This window comes from Eptatretus burgeri, chromosome 11 (genome assembly GCF_056783735.1).
Source record: "Eptatretus burgeri isolate ZD-2024b chromosome 11, Ebu_testis_v1, whole genome shotgun sequence".
NCBI classification, from domain to species: domain Eukaryota; kingdom Metazoa; phylum Chordata; class Myxini; order Myxiniformes; family Myxinidae; genus Eptatretus; species Eptatretus burgeri.
In genome coordinates this window covers 88110943-88131826 of record NC_140971.1, presented here as the reverse complement: position 1 = coordinate 88131826, position 20884 = coordinate 88110943, and the positions used below count along the sequence as shown (strand labels likewise).

At 40.5% G+C, this 20884-nt stretch overlaps 1 protein-coding gene and 1 long non-coding RNA gene across 2 annotated transcripts in view; both read right to left on the bottom strand.

The window, feature by feature from the left end:
- The window catches only part of LOC147017572 (uncharacterized), a 152719-nt gene that overhangs the window by 85059 nt on the left and 46776 nt on the right, over nt 1-20884 (bottom strand). The gene's annotated exons all lie outside the window — the stretch shown is intronic.
- Nucleotides 806-3940, bottom strand: LOC147017573 (uncharacterized). The gene is made up of 4 exons (XM_085847280.1): nt 2908-3940; nt 2617-2811; nt 2308-2520; nt 806-2211 (listed from the first exon to the last, which is right to left on the bottom strand). Exons 1-4 carry the CDS (start codon nt 2998-3000, stop codon nt 1606-1608), a joined length of 1107 nt encoding a protein of 368 aa, XP_085703406.1. The 5' UTR covers nt 3001-3940; the 3' UTR covers nt 806-1605.

Sequence of the window (20884 nt, the reverse complement as noted above, 5' to 3'; positions counted from 1 at the left end):
CTGGAATACCAGGGGAATTACATCTTCCAGGGTATTCTTTCTGTGGTCCAGGCACAAACTTGGATAAAAGATTAGATGAGGCAGACAATCCTAAATCCTGGAGTAAACCAATCAATAGAGTTGATGAAGTGTGCATGAGACACGATATTGATTATGGGAATACCACAACGTTGGAAGAAAAGCATGAAGCCGATAGAGAAATGTTGTATAATTTGTCTCTGATACAAAATCCAACCTTGAGAGAAAAAGTTGATAGGTTCATCGTGAAGAAGATGATTAGTGCTAAATTGAAACTTGGACTTGGAAATTCAAAAAACTTATAGGCTCTAATGATGCCATTAAGACTGAAGAGCAATTAGCTGATGAATTACATAAACCAATATTCACAAAGTTTCAGAGAAGGAAAGTTTATTCCAAGGAAGTTGATTATATCTGGTCTGCTGATTTGATTGAACTCAATAATGATAAGGGGTACAAGTATGCTTTAACCGTTATTGATTTGAGGAGTAGATATGCGTGGGTTGTCCCTTTATAAAGCAAAACAGGTAATACTCTTATGTTAGCTTTTCAACAGATATTTAATAAAAGTAAGAGAAAACCTAAAAAATTGTGGACTGATGAGGGTAGAGAGTTTTATAACAAGACATTTATGAATTTTCTAAAAAATAACAGTATTACATTATACAGTACCTTTAATGAAGGGAAGGCAGTTGTTGTTGAACGTTTTAATCGTACCTTAAAAGAGAGACTATATAAAAAATTCACACAACTCGGTTCACAACAATGGTCATCTTTTATTCAGGATATTGTCGATAAGTATAATGACACGATTCACACGTCAACAAATATGAAACCATCAGAAACATTTACAAAATTAAAATATGAAAAAGAGATTAATGTCAGAAAACCTAAGTTCAAAGTTGGTGATATCGTAAGAATATATAGGTGGAAATCTCATTTTGAAAAGGGTTTTACTGAACGATGGACGAAAGAACTTTTTTAAATTGTTGATGTAATAGATACAGTTCCTTGGACTTATAAAATATATGATTTGGAAGGGGAAGAGATTTTAGGTTCATTTTATTCACAGGAATTACAAAAGACAAAACTAAGCAGATAATACACCTTTGTGGACACTCGAGGGCCAAGTCCGAGGTGTACAAGTATATAATGTGTGTCAAGGGGTGGACGTTCTTAGATCTGTGAACCCTAAACACAGAATCCTCAACTGAATAGTCAAGGCTTAACTTTTGTTTGTGTGTGTGTGTGCAATGGGAGCAATAGGTTGGGCGCTTCACTCCCTCCTACTATACACCGTTGTGGACACTCGAGGGCCAAGTCCGAGGTGTATAACAGTATATAATGTGTGTCAAGGAGTGGACGTTCTTAGATCTGTGAACCCCAAACACAGAATCCTCAACTGAATAGTCAAGGCTTAACTTTTGTTTGTTGATGTGTATGTGTGTGTGTGTGTGTCCCAACCCTCACATTCAAAATCTCAACCCCAACCCTCACATTCAAAATCTCAACCCCAACTCAATCCTCACCCAACACAATGTCTTTTTCAAAATGAGATTTCCACCTATATATATATATATATATATTTTACGTTTTTTTTTTTTTTCTCTTCTTCCAATTCTGTCTTTTAAGGCTTTCAGGTTTGATAACATAGAAAGAGGGAGTAAGAACTTTCTTGATAGGTTTAAATCCCAAAGAGTGGTAGCATTTCAAGTCTTCAAAATAAACCCAACTTTCCAAGTCTCCAAGGTAGTTATTTAAACCATCAAGGCAGAACTCATTTACTGATTTTTTCAAAATTTGTGAGTCTCCAAGGTAGTTCCCATATTTAGAACCATCTTGGCAGAACCCTTTTCCTGAGTCTCCAAGGTAGTTATTTAAACCATCAAGGCAGAACTCATTTACTGATTTTTTCAAAATTTGTGAGTCTCCAAGGTAAAACTTGTATTCTGGCTCATCAACGTATAACTTGTTCAGTGGGTATTGTCTTGATAACTCACAATGAGTACTATTGCTGTAAAACTCTTTTTCAGGATTTTGCTGGTCTCCAAGGTATAACTCTTTGGTTGGGTCATCAAGGACGAACTCGTTCTGTGGGTCTTGGTCGCTCATAAGGTCTTCAACCAAGCCAACAATTTCGCCCCAAGTTGTAGCAAAAGCAGTATTTTCATTTCGTATTTCAGACACAATTTCCTGTGAGAGAAAATAATAATGTATTAATTAAGTTATTTAATTATTAAATGAGTATGCTTCAATCAAAGTTTGAAAATAGGAAAATAAAAATCTTACCTCAACAGATAAGAGGTTTGAATCCAGTTCATCAACTTGAAGGTTTAGTTCCATACAAGACAGAGAGTTCCAAGGAACCCCAAAGTCATCCCACTCAAGGTCTTGCTCGTTCTGTAGGTCTTGGTCGCTCACAAGGTCTTCAACCAAGTCAACAATTTCGCTCCAAGTTGTAGCAAAAGCAGTATTTTCATTTTGTATTTCAGATACAATTTCCTGTGAGAGAAAATAATAATGTATTAATTAAGTTATTTAATTATTAAATGAGTATGCTTCAATCAAAGTTTGAAAATAGGAAAATAAAAATCTTACCTCAATGGATAAGAGGTTTGAATCCAGTTCATCAACTTGAAGGTTTAGTTCCATACAAGTCAGAGAGTTCCAAGGAACCCCAAAGTCATCCCACTCAAGGTCTTGGTCGCTCACAAGGTCTTCAACCAAGTCAACAATTTCACTCCAAGTTGTAGCAAAAGCAGTATTTTCATTTTGTATTTCAGATACAATTTCCTGTGAGAGAAAATAATAATGTATTAATTAAGTTATTTAATTATTAAATGAGTATGCTTCAATCAAAGTTTGAAAATAGGAAAATAAAATTCTTACCTCAATGGATAAGAGGTTTGAATCCAGTTCATCAACTTGAAGGTTTAGTTCCATACAAGACAGAGAGTTCCAGGCAAGCACACAGCACACCATTGCCAGCAAAAACAAATGTTTAAAATGGAGCCTGGGTTTGAAGCTTTTATAGAGAAAGACTGGTGGGTGTGGTTTCCTTTGGAAATTCCCTGGGCAAGCCTAGGCAAGCCTTCATTGGGAAATTTTTCAAAACCATAACATCCTGTAATTTTCTAGTGATTTCTTTGTGAGTCAGAGATGAACTGGAAATGATGTAAGAGTGGGCGGGGCTTAGCAAAAGTAGGCGGGGCTTAGGAAAAGTGGGCGTGGCTTAGAAAAAACACCTTATGAAAAGTGGGCGGAGCTTAGCAAAGTGGGCGGGGCTTAGAAAAAGTGGGCGTGGCTTAGAAAAATACCTCACAAAAAGTGGGTGGAGCTTAGCAAAAGTGGGCGGGGCTTATGAAAAGTGGGCGGGGCTTAGAAAAAATACCTCATGAAAAGTGGGTGGAGCTTAGCAAAAGTGGGCGGGGCTTAAAGAAAAGTGGGCGGGGCTTATTGAATACCTTGTGGAAAGTGGGCGGGGCTTAGCAAAGTGGGCGGGGCTTAAAGAAAAGTGGGCGGGGCTTAACAAAAAAATAACCTGTGGCTCAGGAGGTGGTCAAACAAGAGCATTAAGAGAAGTTTATCATTTCGTAATGGCACAAAAGGGGTATCTTAAAAAATATAAAGATTCAAATGTTTTGTTTGTCAATATTTTAGATGGGGATTATTGTGCAAAGAAAATTAAACTATTGAAGGAATTTGAGAATGAACAAATCTTTATAGGTTCAATGAGTGAGCTGTTCAACCCCCAGGTGTTCAATTCAATGAGGTTCAACCTCCAAGTTAAAAGGGGAGACAAATAAATATACCTTGGGATAAAAAGGGGGTTTATTTTTAGGGAAAAAAAGGGAATCGCTGAAAATCCCCCATTCATTTACATGGGGAAAAGTGAGCCAGAATCAGTATTCTTACCCTACTATCAAGCCCCAATACATTGTATTGCACTCCCTAATAGTGTAAACCATACAATGGTTTTATAACAAACACAAAGCAATGAAACAATTTGAATAATACTCAACGTATAATGGAAGATTGATATCCATGGTCAAACATATTGTCCTATCTTGGAAAGAAATGGTGGCCATCTTGGAAATTTTATGTCAAAAGTATAGTGGCAATTTTCAGGATGTTATGTTCTATTAATGTGCCAAGTTTCGTACTATTTCCATTAAAATTACCCTAACTTTATCATTCTGCATTTTTCATTTTTTAACGAGAGGCACGTTTCGATTTGAGGGTAGTAGTGGTAAAAAATGCAATTTTTTTCCAATTTTGCAATTCCTCGGGCAGAGCAGGCCTCTGGATTCTGTTCCCTAAGGGTCTGAACTCGCAAAAAAGTGGCCTGCAAAGTATATCTCTCCGTGACAGGTAACTTCATTTTTAAGGCCCTTTTTGGACCTTGGATCCCAGACGACAAAGGAAAGAATGTGATTGAACAGACTGAGATTGTTGATTCCACAGGTGAGAGAAAAAAGGAACGAATGAGTGGAGGTGAGCATTCCGAAGGAGGTGAGAAAGGTAATAAAAACGCTCCATGAATGAGACATACACAGTAGTGTAAGACCACGGCAAAAATAGTATAACGATTTGTTGTGGGCCGGGGGTTCAGTGGTGAGAATGACCACTAGGTGGGGGAGGCTTGTGTCGTCTCCCACCAAACTCCCCTGAATTGTAGGCTGTCACTCGGATAACTCCGCGAACCGGCGGGTCGTTTCACCGACCGCGGTCGACAATATTTCAACCGTGTAGCGTAGGGTCTATTTGTCTATAACCAATTTCCCTAATTAACTACGCGATTTCGACTACCGGGGAAACCACACCCTTGGCACGTCTTGCTCGAACTGGGTCACCCTACCGACTGCGGTAGTGTTTCAACTACCGACTACCAACTCCGGTTCGGGAAACTGCCAAAGCCGTGCCGACTGGAATGAACGGATTATCGGGTATAAAAACCTGGCGAAACTCAGATCCAAACCATGCTGCACCAATGCAAGAAGGGATGGAAATGAACTGGGGGCATTTCTCACAAGTTTTATTTACAGTAAATGAAGACACAAAGCAAGACAACGCGAATATGCAATAAGTATTTACAATGATCCAAAAACACTTATTCAGTTCTACTTAAAGACGGGCCCACACGCAGACACACACACACAAAATGAAAAGAAACCCAGTCTTTATTGGACCCTCGCAGCCATGGAGAGAGACAAGCTGGGGGCCAGAGTTCGGTGGTGTACCTAACCGTCGGAGGAAGGGCGTGCTCTGTGATGCGGCTCCTGACGATGGTCGCTGGTTTAGACCCCAGTCGCACGTGTGGGAGTCGAGGTTCATGGTGGAGCTCGGGTGGTGAATGGCCGGGGTCCACAGAGGGGGGTCGGGGTCGCTCTTCCCTTCCTCGTAGAGGGCCAGCAGAGACACGTTCGCCGCCTCAACGCCCACCAAAAACTCTTCAAAAGAACTTTGGAAAGACTCTACAAGACCTCAAAAAGACCCTCCAAGACCTCAAAAAGACCACCTGCCTCAGAGAGTGCTCGGGAATTTATCGACCTCCCTCAGCGGGAAGGGACCTTGGTGAACACACCTCGCTGTCCGCCTCTGATTGGACAGGTACTTTGGCCCACCTTACCAGGGCGGGGTCTTGGCCCCTGCCGGGAAACCCCAGCCACTCCTCCACACGGACCCACACTCGACAAGTAACAGTATCAACGCTGCAACAGCCCCTGCCGTGAAATCCCAGCCAGTCTTCCAAGCGGGTTCATACTTGACGAGTAAGAGTATCAATGTTGCACAGGCCGTCGTGCAAGAGTTACAACGTTTGTGGAAGGAACGTTGGTGGAAGCGGCAAGGAACGGCTACAAGACCCTGCCTTGGCAAGTCAGAGTGCTTGCAGACAGCGGGTGGGTAGTGGATCATGATGGGGGATGGAATGGTTGTTGGTTGTAAAGATTTAATAACCTAACTAAAAAGAAATCGCAATGCACGCCTTTGATTCTTCCACTAGACAAAAGGAAAGGAATCTGACGACACACATACTTTGACGACATACACATACACATACTCTGACGATGACATAACTGACTTTTGGGACATCTGTATGTTGATTGCAAATGGTTTCCAGGTCCATAACAATATATATATATATATATATATATATATATATATATATATATATATATATATATATATATATATATATATATATATATATATATATATATATATATATATATATATTAATACATTTTCTCACCAATTAAGTGTACTCGTACGTTCAAAAATGGTGAAATTGATGCGTCTTGGATGATTGTATCTCATTCGTTGACTGAACATTTTGAACGCCCCAATGTCTTCAACTAGTATTATCTATTGCTCCTTCTTCATGGTTATTGTTGAATTAAAATGAGTACAATGAGATGGAAGTCAAAATATAGGCTTGACTTGACCATTTACAACATTCCTCCAGAATTTTGAGCTGTATTTATTACCTCAGCCACCGAACGTGGAAGATGGTTATGTTTTCACCTCTGTTTGTACGTTTGGTTGTTCGTTGTGAAAATCGAAAATTTTTCAAGTGTATTGGTTAATCGATTTTGTTATTCTGTCTGTTTATTTGCCTGTCAATCTCCTGCAGGTCACAATTGTAGACATAGTCTCAACTGAGAAGCCTATTAATTTTTTAGGTCAAAGGTCATCTTGAGGTCAAATTTCTAAGATCGTCATTTTTCATCATCCATTTGACTTGAAATTTGAACAGAATTTGCATATTGCGTCAATGCATTGGGAAATCAACAATTTTTGAGATCAAAACTTCTAAAATCATCCATTTTTATCTGAAAAATCGTCAAATTTCACCCGGTTAGCCAGAAAATTAACCAGCATTACGTCGTGCATTACTGAATTGGGAAACTAACTATTTTTGAGGTCAAAAGGTGAAATGTCAACTCAAGGTCAAACTTCTAAAATCATCAATTTTTATCTGAAAACTTGTCAAATTTCACCCGGTTGGCCTGAAAATTAACCAGCATTGCGTAGTGCATTACTGAATTGAGAAACCAACTATTTTTGAGGTCAAAAGGTGAAATGTCAACTCAAGGTCAAACTTCTAAAATCATCAATTTTTATCTGAAAAATCGTCAAATTTCGCCCGGTTAGCCTGAAAATTAACCAGCATTGCATAGTGCATTTCTGAATTGGGAAACCAACTATTTTTGAGGTCAAAAGGTGAAATTTCAACTCAAGGTCAAACTTCTAAAATCATCAATTTCAATCTGAAGAATAATCAGTTTTCATCTGATTGACCTGAGCTTTAATTAAGATTGTCAATTTCAATCTTAATGAAATGGACAATTTGATGTATCCATGGCAACCGTTGGAAAGGAGGGGAGGGGGGGATGGATTTTGCAAGTATCGTACTTTGCACGACATCTTTTTCTTGTCTGTTTGTTTGTGTGTTTATCGCCAACAGGTCACAATTTTAAACCGATCTTCCCAAAACTTCACCATGTGGTAGAGTTCATCATAAGCAAGAATCCTCTTGTTTGAGTTCAAAATGTCAAAGGGTCAACAGAGGCCATAGGTCAACATATTTGTCAAATTTCTAAAATCCTCAATTTTCATCTGATTGACTAAAAATTTGAACAGGATTTTCATATCAGGTCACTGAATTCAACAACCAATTAGTTTTGAAGTCAACATCAGCCAGAAGGTCCACAGAGGCCGAATTTCTAAAATTTTCATTTTTCATCTGATTGACTTGAAATTTGAAGAGGAGTTGCATATTTTGTGATTGCATTCAACCACCAATTATTTTTTAGGTCAACATAGGCCAAAGGTCAACAACTTAGGTGAGATTTCTAAAATCCTCAATTTTGATCCTGTTGACTTGAAATTTGAAGAGGATTTGCATATCAGGTTACTGAATTCAACCACTGATTATTTTTGAGGTCAACATCGACCAAATGGTCAACATAGGGCATATTTAAAAAGTTGTCAATTTTCATCTGATAGAGTAGAAATTTGAACAGGATTTTCATATCAGGTCATTGAATTCAACAACCAATTAGTTTTGAGGTCCACATCGGCCAAAAGGTCAACATAGGTCGAATTTCTAGAATTGTCATTTTTCATCGGACGTTAAATTTGAAGAGGAGTTGCATATTTTGTGATTGAATTCAACCACCTATTATTTTTGAGGTTAACATTGACCAAAATGTCAACCTTGGCCAAAGGTCAACAACTTAGGTGAGATTTCTAAAATCCTCAATTTTCATCCCATTGACTTGAAATTTGAAGAGTATTTGCAGATCAGGATACTGAATTCAGCCACCAATTATTTTTGAGGTCAACATAAACTATATTTCTAAAGTTGTCCATTTTCATCCGATTGACTTCAAATTTAAAGAGGATTTGCAGATTTGGTCATTGATTTCAACCACCAATTATTTTTGAGGTCAACATCGGCCAAAAGGTCAACATAGGTCAAAAGGTCAACATAGGTCAAAAGGTCAACATAGGCCCTATTTCTAAAGTTCTCATTTTTCATCCGATTGACTTGAAATTTGAAGAGGATTTGCATATTTGGTCAATGAATTTAACCACCAATTATTTTTGAGGTCAAATTCGTTTTATGGATTTTGCAAGTATCGTGCTCTGCATAACATCTTTCTTGTTTGGCTAATACTTGCAAAATCGAACATTTTTCAAGTATATTGGTTAGTTGATTTTGTTATTGGGTCGTCGATCTAGTCGAAAAAAAAAAAATTGAGATTTTTTGTCTACCCTTATTATCAGTATTTCCATCGATATGTTTGTCTGTCTGTCTGTGCTTGTCTGTATGTCCAATATTTTGCTTGTTGACCCAAAGGTCAACAACAGATGAGATTTCTAAAATCCTCAATTTTCATTCGATTGACTTGAAATTTGATGAGGATTTATATTTCAGCTCACTGAAATCAAGCAGTCAATTATTTTTGGGGTCAACATAGGCCAAAAGGTCAACATAGGCCGAATTTCTAAAATTGTCAATTTTCATCCAATTCACTTGAAATTTGAAGAGAAGTTGTATATTTGGTCTTTGAAGTCAACCACCATTTATTTTTTAGGTCAAATTTGTTTGATGGATTTTGCATGCATCATGCTCTGCATGAGATCTTTGTCTTGTTTGTTTGTTTTTTTTGTGAACAAAATATCTCAAAAAGTTGTCGTGGATTCGGACGAAATTTGGTGGAGTGCTTGGATATGTGACAAAGATGAGAGGTTTGGATTTTGGTGAAGATTCGGATCTGAGAATTCTTCAAGTGATTCTTCACCATTGAGTGACAGGGCTAAAATGACATCGAGCACGATATCTCAAAAAGTTACGGACAGATTCGGACGAAACTCGGTGGATGAGTTAGTTAGATGACAAGAACAAGCCGATTAAATTTTAGTTCAGGTCTGAATCCAGATCCAGTCTATCAGCGGGATACAAAATGTAAACGAATCAGCCTGGTGGAGGTATGCACTCTACCGAGTGCCTTTCTCGTTTCACCACTGTATTAATTTCTCCATGAATGTGTCCCTTCTCGAATTGTACAATGTTTGTTGATTCAAAGGCAAGGAGAAATTATCTTGCTTGGTGGTCTGTCTCTCGGTGATGTTAAAAGGTTAAAAGCCACCGACCACAACGACAATCACCTGTAAGCTTGGCACTGAGATCACGAGATGCAGCTTGAAATATGTATCTAACAGCCAAGGCACGTCAAGTGAGATAAATGACTGTTTTTAACAACCTATAGCCACCGGAATATGTTTATCCTTAACATAGAGATGGGGGGAAACAAAATGTCTGGCAAAGCGTGGTTGAAGGTAAACAAAAAAACACCTGCCCTTGTCCGTTTTCATTTTGCTAGTGCAAACGCCTCCACTCTGACCCCGGCTGTGGGGTTAATGCAAAGTGCATGTGGATGTGGTGTAATGGCAAATAAGACGAGGTTGAGGAAACACGATGGCAGAGGGAAGGGGAGATGCGGTGAGGGACATTCCATGTTGTGGGGGGGGGGGGAGGGATGGATGCGGAGGATTGTGTTGCAAGCTGTTCACAACGACAAGAAAAATGGGAACAAGTGAACTGGGTGGGCCAGACTTGTGTACTCAACAAACAATGCACTGCCTTTGTATTAAAGAAGACAGATTGAGATGAGTGATCCGACATAAATGGTCCTAACAAATTGGACTATTTGATGATGAAAGCATTAGCTCGTTTTTTTGTAACGAGGCAAGCCGACTATGTTTGTGCTAACTTGGCAGGGCAACAAAAAAGAGAACTATCTCCAAGCAAGCAGAAAATAACTATCTCTTTGGCTGATGGTATCGTGGGAATTTTGCAATGAATTACATTCATTATACTGAACAAAACAAAGAAAACCGAGGTAGGTGTGTGTGTGTGTGTGTGTGTGTGTGTGTGTGTGTGTGTGTGTGTGTGTGTGTGTGTGTGTGTGTGTGTGTGTGTGTGTGTGTGTGTGTGCACGCGTGTGTGTGTGCGCACATACACATAAAGGGGGAGTCATGCCCCACTTTTCTTGCCACGGTCATTTTGCTCCACATTCTTTGACAAATATACTTTAACATGGCAAGAAGCTTTGACCTATCTAATCAACTACGTTGATGCACATTAATTTAACTTAATTTATCACAAAACATAACTTGTATTTGTAAAATCTGGGTCAGGCTGTCAGAGGGAATATCATTCAATCGAAGCCTTCATGGGTTAAAGCACTCACTGTGCAGTAATGATGCCAAAGGACATGCCACCAGATACCGTTATATGCAGTACGTTTGATTGTGATCATATCACAGATTGTTAAAATTTTGTTTGTTCACAATCAGGGGTGTTCATTTTATTCTGGCAGGCCACTGTACTTCATCATGTTTCATTCTTTTTTTTTTTCTTTGTATCATTTTCTACTGACTGCGACCTTGCTGTATTCCAATAACGAGATGGAACAGAATGTGTTGTCCAACTTGTTCTTACGCCAACTTATAAAAGAGAGTGAGGTCGATGGCAAGCCGTCGCAAATCCTCCCCCCACTTCCACCTAAAGCAAACTTGAAAGATGGAAAAAAGTTCCACCAGGAATGACCCAATATCAAATCTTGATTTAAAAAATCATGTTTTGACCCTTTGTTACCTTGAGTTACCCTGGGGCATGTACCGGAGGTCAAATCCCAAAAATCCTTCCATATTTAATGCGTCCCCCAATGTTGATTGCATGTACAAAGTTCCAGGTTCATTGAAAAGATTTAAAACGTGCCTGAAATTGCGTTTTTATTTTTGTATTTGACCTTTTGACCCCTTGCCACATGACCCTAGCGGCAGGTCCAAAAAAGATACTGTTCTAGCACCTTCTTACCATGTGGTTATCATAACCATGAAGTTTGGGGAATTTCTACACAACTGTTTAGGAGACGACAGCGTGACGGACAGACGGATGCTTTGTTTCGCACATACAGAAAGACAAACAGTTGAAGCTGATTACAATACCAACCTCCCCCCCCTCCCCCCACTTCTGCTTTTTTTTTTTCAAAGAGCATGGGGATAATAAAATTGTCCAATAAATACTCACACACCATACATGATGACACTTGTGCTTCAAATTGTCATGAAAGGAACAAAAGTATATTTCACCCTTAAAACTTGCCTTAATTATTCAGTTTGTTGTACAAGTCCCTTGTTGTACACACTCTCTTCCTATGGTACCCAAGGACATCTCCACTCATGGCTCGCAGACTTCCTCTCCTGTCGCAGTCACAGTGTGGTCCTAAATGGAATTCTTTCATCCCCTCTTCCTGTCCAGGCTGGAGTTCCTCAAGGCAGCGTTCTGGGCCCTGTTCTTTTTCTGGTTTTCATCAATGATCCCTCCGACTCTCTGGAAAATCCTCTTTATCTCTTTGCTGATGACTCCACCCTCTTCCGTACCATCGGTCATCCCTCAGACCGGCAAGCAGCACCTTCTTCGCTCACTGCAGATCTGGATAAAATCTCAAACTGGTCCAACACGTGGGACACGTCTTTCAATCCGGACAAATCTCACACTCTCACAATGTCTCTCCGAAAGGACCGTTTTAGAACCCCCCCTCCCCCCCATCCACTTTGTCAACAATCCTCTGGAAGAAGTCCTTTCTTTCAAGCTTCTGGGTCTCACTATCTGCCATAATCCTTCCTGGGAAAGTCACATTTCAAACCTCGCCTCCAAAGCCAGTCGCCGACTGAGAATGCTCCGTCGTGCGAAGTCCTTCCTTGGCATGCCTCAGCTCCTAAACACATACAAAACTTTCATCTGCAGCCTGATGGAGTTCTGCTCTCTCCTGGTGCTCCTGCTTCTCACCTTTCTCGGATTCACACTGTGGAAACCAAGGCATTTAAGATCATTGGTATCTCCCGCGGTGAGGCTGAGTCTTTGGGTCTCACTCTCTCACTGCAGGCAGGTCGGCTGTCTTTCCATATTTTATCGCCTCCTCTCCGCCTTGCTCCCCCTGCTCTGTCTGATATCTGTCCCCTTATATTTCCGGAGGATGCTCGAGGTCTGCCAGCAACCCCTTTCTGGTTAAACTACCAAAATCAAGAATCACTGCTCACCTTCACTCTTTCATTCCTCGTTTTTCCCACCTTTGGAACAAACTCCCACATTCTCTTCAATCACATCCTTCCCTCCAGGTCTTCAAAACAGCTGTTCACCACCATCTCTTATCTTCCCCCATCCAAAACCACGATCTTTTCTTCCCCCATTAATCCCCCCCAAACCCACCTCCTTCAAATTCCCTGCTTTCCTTCCTGAAACTCCTTGACGTGTCCATCTTGTATACCCCGTGTTCCCCACCCCATTCCTCTCCCTTCCACAGATCTCCTCGTGTCTCTGTTTCCCCACCGTTTTGTCCTTCCCTCTCTCGTCCCTCTTGTCTCCTGCTCCCCCTTGTTATACGTTCTGTGTGTTCACTCTCCTCCAAGCGTTGATGCTGTATATAATTAAAAAAATAATAAATAAAAGCCCATTTTAACATGAGAACGCTATGATAGTCCCAACTTCCTATTTTAAAGTAAAATATTAAATTAAACTTTCGAAACACTGAGAATTAATTAGACTGCTCATAATGTAATTAACTTTCCTCTTTACATCCTTGTATGGAAACAATGCACCGTTCAGCAGCAAATGCAACTTTGGTGAAATGCAAAAATAAACTTCTTATGGGGGCAGTCTTGTCCATGTCTCGCACAAAAATGATTATTCCACACAAGTTGAGCAATTAGTACAACCAAACACAATAAACAAGAGGAGTGTGGCATCTTCACGTGGAAACCCCATTTGCGTGATTTAATCGACATTCAATTTCCTATTTCTCCTTTCAGAACGCTTTGGTATTCCACCATGGTCGCCCTGGTTGATGTTCTCATCTAATTGCTCTTAGCTCATGATGCAGATATCCTAGTTTCAAATCCTATAAGATTTCAATTTCAATCCCATGGGAAGCGAGGATAAGCTAACGTTTCGCGTGTTTCGCCTTCGACGGAGCATGCTCAACTCGTCAGATTATCCACTTTCCACGGTAGTTGGCATACTTCGATCAACGTTTTGTTTATTCTATCAACTAACAGAAACCCGTGGTAAAAAATACCACAATAGAAAATAATAATAATAATAATAATAATAATAATAATAATAATAATAATAAAGGAAGCTTTTTATTTTTGCACTGGTTGGAAGAGCACAAAACTAGGAGGTTGTGTAATGAATGTCTTGAGTTGTAATTGTATGCACCTGGCACTTAAAGAAAATAAGAGTAAAATTTGTTTAACAACTTTATAGATTTATTAGAAACATTTGATTGGGTAAATCTCCATTCTAAATGTTCCAATATCCGTGCTCTAATGCGTGAAGATGTGGAAATGCGCGACAATGCAATCTCAAATGTACAACTTTGTTTTATAATTTATCATTTTCCCGTAGGTTTCAATTATTTAGAAACAAGTTTTACTTAATTTTTTTTCTCTCCGAGGAGTACTTCCGTGTTTCAGGTGGGGGGGGGGGCGAGGGGGGACAGACAGATAGACGGCATTAGCCTATTCATATCTACAGTGCTTAAAGAAGGTCTACACCCCCTTTCAAATTTTTCACCTTTTGTTGCCTTATAACCTGGAGTTAAATTGCATTAAATCAGACTTTTTCCACCTTAATTTACACATCGTAACCCACAACTTCCAAGTGGAAAACAAATTCTACAAATTTCAGAAAATTAATTAAAAATATAAAAATAATATCTTGGTTGGATAAGTGTCCATCCCCCTGAGTTAATACTTGAATGGAAACACCTTTGATGGCAATTACAGCTGTGATATTGTTGGGATAGGTCTCTTCCAATTTTGCACACCTTGATTGGGCAATATTTGCCCATTCTTCTGCACAAAACTGTTCAAGCTCAGTCAATTTGCATGGGGAGTATTGATGGACAGCTATCTTCAAGTAATGCCACAGATTTTCGATTGTATTTAGGTCGGAGCTCTGACTGGGCCACTCAAGGACATTTATCTTTTTGTTCCTTAGCCACTGCAGTGTAGCTTTAGCTGTGTACTTCGGGTCATTGTCATTCTGAAAGGTGAACTTCCGTCCCAAATTCAGCTTTCTTGTGCAGAGGGCAGCAGATATTCCTCTCGGATTTTTCTGTGTTTTGCTCCATCCATTTTCCCTTCCACCCTGACAAGTACCCCAATCCCTGCTGATGCGAAACATCCCCATCCCATGATGCTGCCACGACCATGCTTCATCGTAGGGATGGTGTTCTTTGGGTGATGTGCTGTGTTGGGTTTGCACCAAACATAACGTTTTGCATTTAGGCCAAAAAGTTCCATCTTGGTTTCATCAGACCACAGCACTTTTTGCGACATGGCTTCAGAATCTCTGGAGTGTTTGTTTGCATGTCTCGAATGGGTCTCAATGTGGGCTTTTTTGAATAATGGCTTCCATCCTGCCACCCTACTGTCCAGGCCAGACTTGTGGAGTGCTTGGGATATTATTGTCACCTGCACACAGTGATCAGTCTTTGCCGTAAAGTCATGTAGATCTTTCAGAGTTGCCATTGACCTCTTGGTGGCCTCTCTGATCAGTCTCCTCCTAACTTGGTCATCCAGTTTGGAAGTACAGCCTGACCTAGGCAGGGTCTTGGTGGTACCATACACCTTTCACTACTTCATGATCGTCTTGACTGTGTTCCAAGGGATACTGAAGACCTTTGAAATATTTTTTTGCCATCCCCTGATCTGTGCCTTTCCACAACTTTATCCCAGAGGTCTTTTGAAAGCTCCTTGGTGCTCGTGGTTGAGTCTTTCCTGTGAAATGCACTACCCAGCAGAGGAAACATCGAGGAAAAGCTGATTTTATTCTGAAATAATCAGAATCACTGCAATTAAACACAGGTGGAGGCCAATTAACTTGGTGCGTGATTTTGAAGGTGATTGGTTAAACCTGAACTAATTTACAATTTATATTACAAGAGGGGTGGTCACTTATCCAACCAAGACATTCGAGTTTTGTATTTTTCATTAATTTTCTGAAAATTTGTCGAATTTGTTTTTCACTTGAAGGTTGTGGGTTACAATATGTAAATGAAAGTGGAAAAAGTCTGATTTAATGCAATTTAATTCCAGGCTGTAAGGCAACAAAAGGTGAAAAATTTGAAAGGGGGTGTAGATTTTCTATAGGCACTGTATATTGTCAGACCCCGACATTCACGGTTTTGCTATTCACGGACCGCGCGTATTTTCATGGTTAATGGCACTGTGCTTCGACATTTGTGGCACTGTGCTTCACATATTCACCGTTTTTCCTTGGATTGTTTACATTTTCCCTTATGAATCACAAACTGCCGGGAACCTATCCCCCTTTTTCCCATTGAAACAATGCCCCGACATTCGTCGATTCGACATTCGCGGCATTTTTAAGGAACGTATCCCCCGCGAACATCGGGGTTCGATCAAACAGTAATATCCCATTTGGCATTGCCCTTTTTATGTTATTTTGCAAATCCGTGATTAATACCACTTCTCGATATCTGTCATCTCAACTCACACTTACGTTGTTTTTGAAAGACAGACCTTATATTTTCGAGCATTTTCAGAACTTACAATCCTGATAAAGACGACAGACTACATCACGAAAGTACCAAATGTGGAGATCGCAAAATCTATGAAAGAATTACTGCACTTTACTTTGTGTCACCCATAAAGAAATGCACTGGACTGTAGATTGGCTAAGAGGCAACATAATAAGTGTTACCTGTGAAGTGAAATAAGATGTTATTCATCATATGGATAATGGGGAATGTGCTGGTGATGTTGCTGGGTGATTAAGTTTTCCTCCGATATATATGTGTATATATATATATATATATGTGTATATATATATATATATATATATATATATATATATATATATATATATATATATATATATATATATATATATATATATATATATATATATATATATACACCGATGTTTATAAACCATTGGTTGTCAAAGTTTGTCAACGAGGACATCTCTCTGGCTGTTATGAGAGAATCATCTCAGTGCTGTCAAGTGCTTGAGTTTCACTCAAGCCGACTGGCAGGGTCTCCAAGCAGCCATCAAACTTCCAGACTGCTCTCCTATCGCTACTTTCTCCAACATCACCTCGTCCTGGGAATTCTTTCAAAGAAACTTGCTCTCTCTCATGCACAGACTTATCCCCTCTCGTCTTCAGTAGTCCCACCCTTCCACCCGGCCATGGTAAACTGTAGCTTGTGGTGAGGCAGTTGTCCTGAAACAACTTGCCTTTGCCTCATGGAAGTAAACCCAACTGAGGGCAATCTCAGTTCCTTTCATAAAGCTTGGAACAAGTGTGTGTCTTGATTTATTAGAAACATTTGATTGGGTAAATCTCGATTCTAAATGTTGCAATATCCACACTCAAATGCATGAAGATGTGGAAATGAGCTCCAATGCAATCTCTTATGTATAACTTTGTTTATTAATTTATCATTTTCCTGTAGGTTTGAATTAATTAGAAAAAAGTTTTACTTTATATTTTTTCTCTCCGAGGAGCATTTCCATGTTTCAGGTGGGGGGGGGGGGGACAAACAGATAGACAATTTACAAGGATGTAAATTGCATTAAGTCAGGTAAACTCATAAATCATCCTCAGGAGAGCCAGAAAACAGCATCTTTCTCATCTCAAGTCTGAACTCTCAAACCTCTCTCCCTCTTCCAAATCCTGGTGGCATCTAATCAAATCTGTTTCTGGTGTATGTTCCCCCTCCATCCCCTCCCTTACCTCAAATGGCAGCACTGCTGATACCCCACATGAAAAGGCTGAACGCCAAAACTCAGTGTTTGCATCGAGATCTTGTGTCTGAAACCCATAACTTTCTCTACCCACCTTACCCAGTCGCACACAACTGTCCCTGGACTCTGTGTCCTTTTCTCCTGACAAGGTGGAGAGCTTGCTGTCAAACCTCGACTCAGATTCTGCAACCGGTCCAGACAGCATCAGCCCTCATATCCGAAAAACCTGCTAATCTGCTCCAGCTCACCCTCTCTCTGTTATATTCACCCTCTCATTTGTTCAAGGTCATCTTCCATCTGCTTGGAAACCAGCAAACATCACTGCCCTGCATAAAAAGGTGCAAAAACAGATCCCTGCAACTACAGACCAATCAGCCTTCTCCCAATCATCAACAAGTTCATGGAATCGATCATCGCTTCAGACATTAAATCCTTCCTCTTCTCCAATGGCTTGATTTCTGATCATCAATTTGGGTTCAGACCAGGTCACTCCACCCTGGATCTGTTGCTTCTGCTCTCCCAACAATGGATAGAGATCCTCAATGCCGGACATGAAATCCGAGCCGTATCCCTGGATATATCACGTGCTTTTGACACGGTCTGGCACCCTGCCCTACTCACCAAACTCTCTTCCTGTGGTATCCAAGGCCATCTCCACTCATGGCTCGCAGACTTCCTCTCCTGTCGCAGTCACCGTGTGGCCCTAAATGGAGCTCTCTCATCCCCCCTTCCTGTCCAGGCTGGAGTTCCTCAAGGCAGCGTTCTGGGCCCTGTTCTTTTTCTGATTTTCATCAATGATCTTTCCAACTCCTAGAAAATCCTCGTTATCTCTTTGCTGATGACTGCAACCTCTGCCGTACCATCTGTCATCCCTCAGGCCAGGAAGCAGCAGCTTCTTCATTCCCTCCAGGTCTGGATAAAATCACAAACTGGTCCAACACATGGAACATTTCTTTCAATCCTGACAAATCTCACACTCTCACGATGTCTCTCCGAAAGGACCATTTAGACCCCCCCCCCCAATCTTCTTTCTCAACAATCCTCTGGAAGAAATATTTTAATTCAAGCTTCTGGGTCTCACTATCTGCCATGACCTTTCCTGGGAAAGCCACATTTCAAACCTCGCCTCCAAAGTCAGTCGCCGACTGGGAATGCTCCGTCGTGCAAAGTCCTTCCTCGGCCCACCTGAGCTCCTGACCACATCTAAAGCTTTCGTCTGCAGCCTGATGGAGTACTGCTCTCCCCTCTGGGCTAGTGCTCCTGCCTCACACCTTTCTCGGCTTCACACTGTGGAAACCAAGGCATTTAGGATCACTGGCATCTCCCGTAATGAGGCTGAGTCTTTGGGCCTCTCACTGCAGGCAGGTCGGTGGTCTTTTTGTCTTCTACCGTCTCCTCTCCAGTCTAGCCCCCACCCCTTCCCTTACTCTGTCTGCGATCTTACTCTGTCCCCCCATATTTTTGCAGGGCACTCAAGGTCCGCCAACAACCCCCTTCTGGTAAAACTACTAAAATAACGAACCACTGCTCACCTTCACTCTTTCATTACTCCTTTTTCCCACCTTTGGAATAAACTCCCTCACTCTCTTCAATTCCATTCTTCCCTCCAGGTCTTCAAAACAGCTGTTCACCACTATCTCTTATCTTCTCCCATCCAAAACCTCGATCTTTTCTACCCACATTATTCCACCTCCTTCAAATTCCCTGCTTTCCTTCCTGAAAATCCCTGTAATGCCCATCTTGTATTCCCCATGTTCCCTGTCCCATCCCTCTCCCTTCCAGATATCTCCTTATGTCTCTGTTCCCTACTGTTTTGTCCTTCCCTCTCTCGCCCATCTTGTCTCATGCCCCCCTTGCAGTACGTTGTGTGTTCGCTCTCATACGAGCCTTATTTGTCACTAATCGGAAAAGGGTAATATTAATCGGCAAAATGCAAAATATAATACCTGAAGTGGTGAGGTGAGGAACGCATCCCCCTTCCTCCCCCCATTCCCTCCCCCCCCCATTCCCACTCCTCCCTCTATCCTCCCCCCCATTCCCACCCCTCCCTTTATCCTCCCCCCCATTCCCACCCCTCCCTCTATCCTACCCTCCCCCCCCACTTATTCCATTCATTCTTATGAGAAACACTGCTTTAATTTTCGTCATTTCAATATTCGTCACAATTTTCAGGAACAATCCCTGACAAAAACCGGGGTCTGACAATAGATGATTGTTCTACCTGTCCTCTGACGCAGAATGACATTCACCTTCACCAATAAGACTAGTTTCCATTCTAAGGTAAAAAGTACACTAATACCTCCTCGTGTCCTTGTCATGCATGTTACATATACATGTTTCTCCATCATCCATACATTCTGTAGAACTGTTTTTTTTTTTTTCAAAAATACCTCAACCCAAGTATTTTACATTGGATGTGAAAACAATTTAACATAGAAGAGAAATCCTTACATTTCATGCTGAAAGGTCCACAGAATGATATATATATATATATATATATATATATATATATATATATATATATATATATATATATATATATATATATATATATATATATATATATATATAAAATTGTCGAGGTTATGTTGATTTTTAAGTAATAAACAAACAACTGAGTATGTTTTTTAATTGTAATAATTTTTTGAGGCGTTAACATTAAAATAAACCCAACCTGGCGGGTACCGACCGCCACTAAAAATTCCACAAAACCACCATGGTCAATACATCTGTGACATCATCGCCAGTACGATTGTCTCAACACACAAAAGGTAATGGCTGCACAATTCGCTTCAGGCTCATCAGAAAGTGAATTTGACGAATAATTTTCTGATCAAGAATCCTCAGATTACGACGATAATCAAAATCATGATGTTGAAGGTGCTGTTGTACCATACATGTATGAACCTGAGGTCATAAAATACCTGGCGTTCACAACAATCGAAAGGACGTCGAAGAAAAACTCAGCAATAGCGACTGGTAAACTCATAAATAATCGAGTTAGAACGTGGTAAATGTAGAGTTTAGTGGTATTTTGATGCAACACTTCTCTGTAATTCTTGTAGTAACTAGAACTGCACTCGGTGGAGCACGTACCTCCGCGAGGCTAAACAGTTTATGTTTTGTCTCCCAACTGATAGGCCGGATCTGCATCCGGACTTCCAAAATCGAATGAGCTTGTTCTTGTCAAGCCGAAAGAGAGAAGCTTGGATATCAAGGTGTACAAAAAAAGGTGTACAAGGTGTTCAAAAAACAAACAAACTCCCACACTCTATTCAATCCCATTCTTCCCTCCAGGCCTTCAAAACAGCTGTTTACCACCACCTCTTGTCATCCCCCATCAAGAATCCTCGATCTTTTCTACCCCCGTAAATCCACCCCAAGCCCACCTCCTTAAAATTCCCTGCTTTCCTTCCTGAAAGTCCCTGTAATGTCCATCTTGTATTGCCCATGTTCCCCACCCCATCCCTCTCCCTTCCACAGATCTCCTCATGTCTATTCCGCACTGTTTTG

What these genes read in the sequence shown, in the direction of transcription:
- LOC147017573 (XM_085847280.1), bottom strand. Translation starts at nt 3,000, where the DNA reads ATGGTGTGCTGTGTGCTTGCCTGGAACTCTCTGTCTTGTATGGAACTA. An exon ending in CAAACCTCTTATCCATTGAG is followed by an intron (nt 2,521 to 2,616) that starts GTAAGATTTTTA and finishes TTTCTCTCACAG; the next exon opens with GAAATTGTATCTGAAATACA. An exon ending in CAAACCTCTTATCTGTTGAG is followed by an intron (nt 2,212 to 2,307) that starts GTAAGATTTTTA and finishes TTTCTCTCACAG; the next exon opens with GAAATTGTGTCTGAAATACG.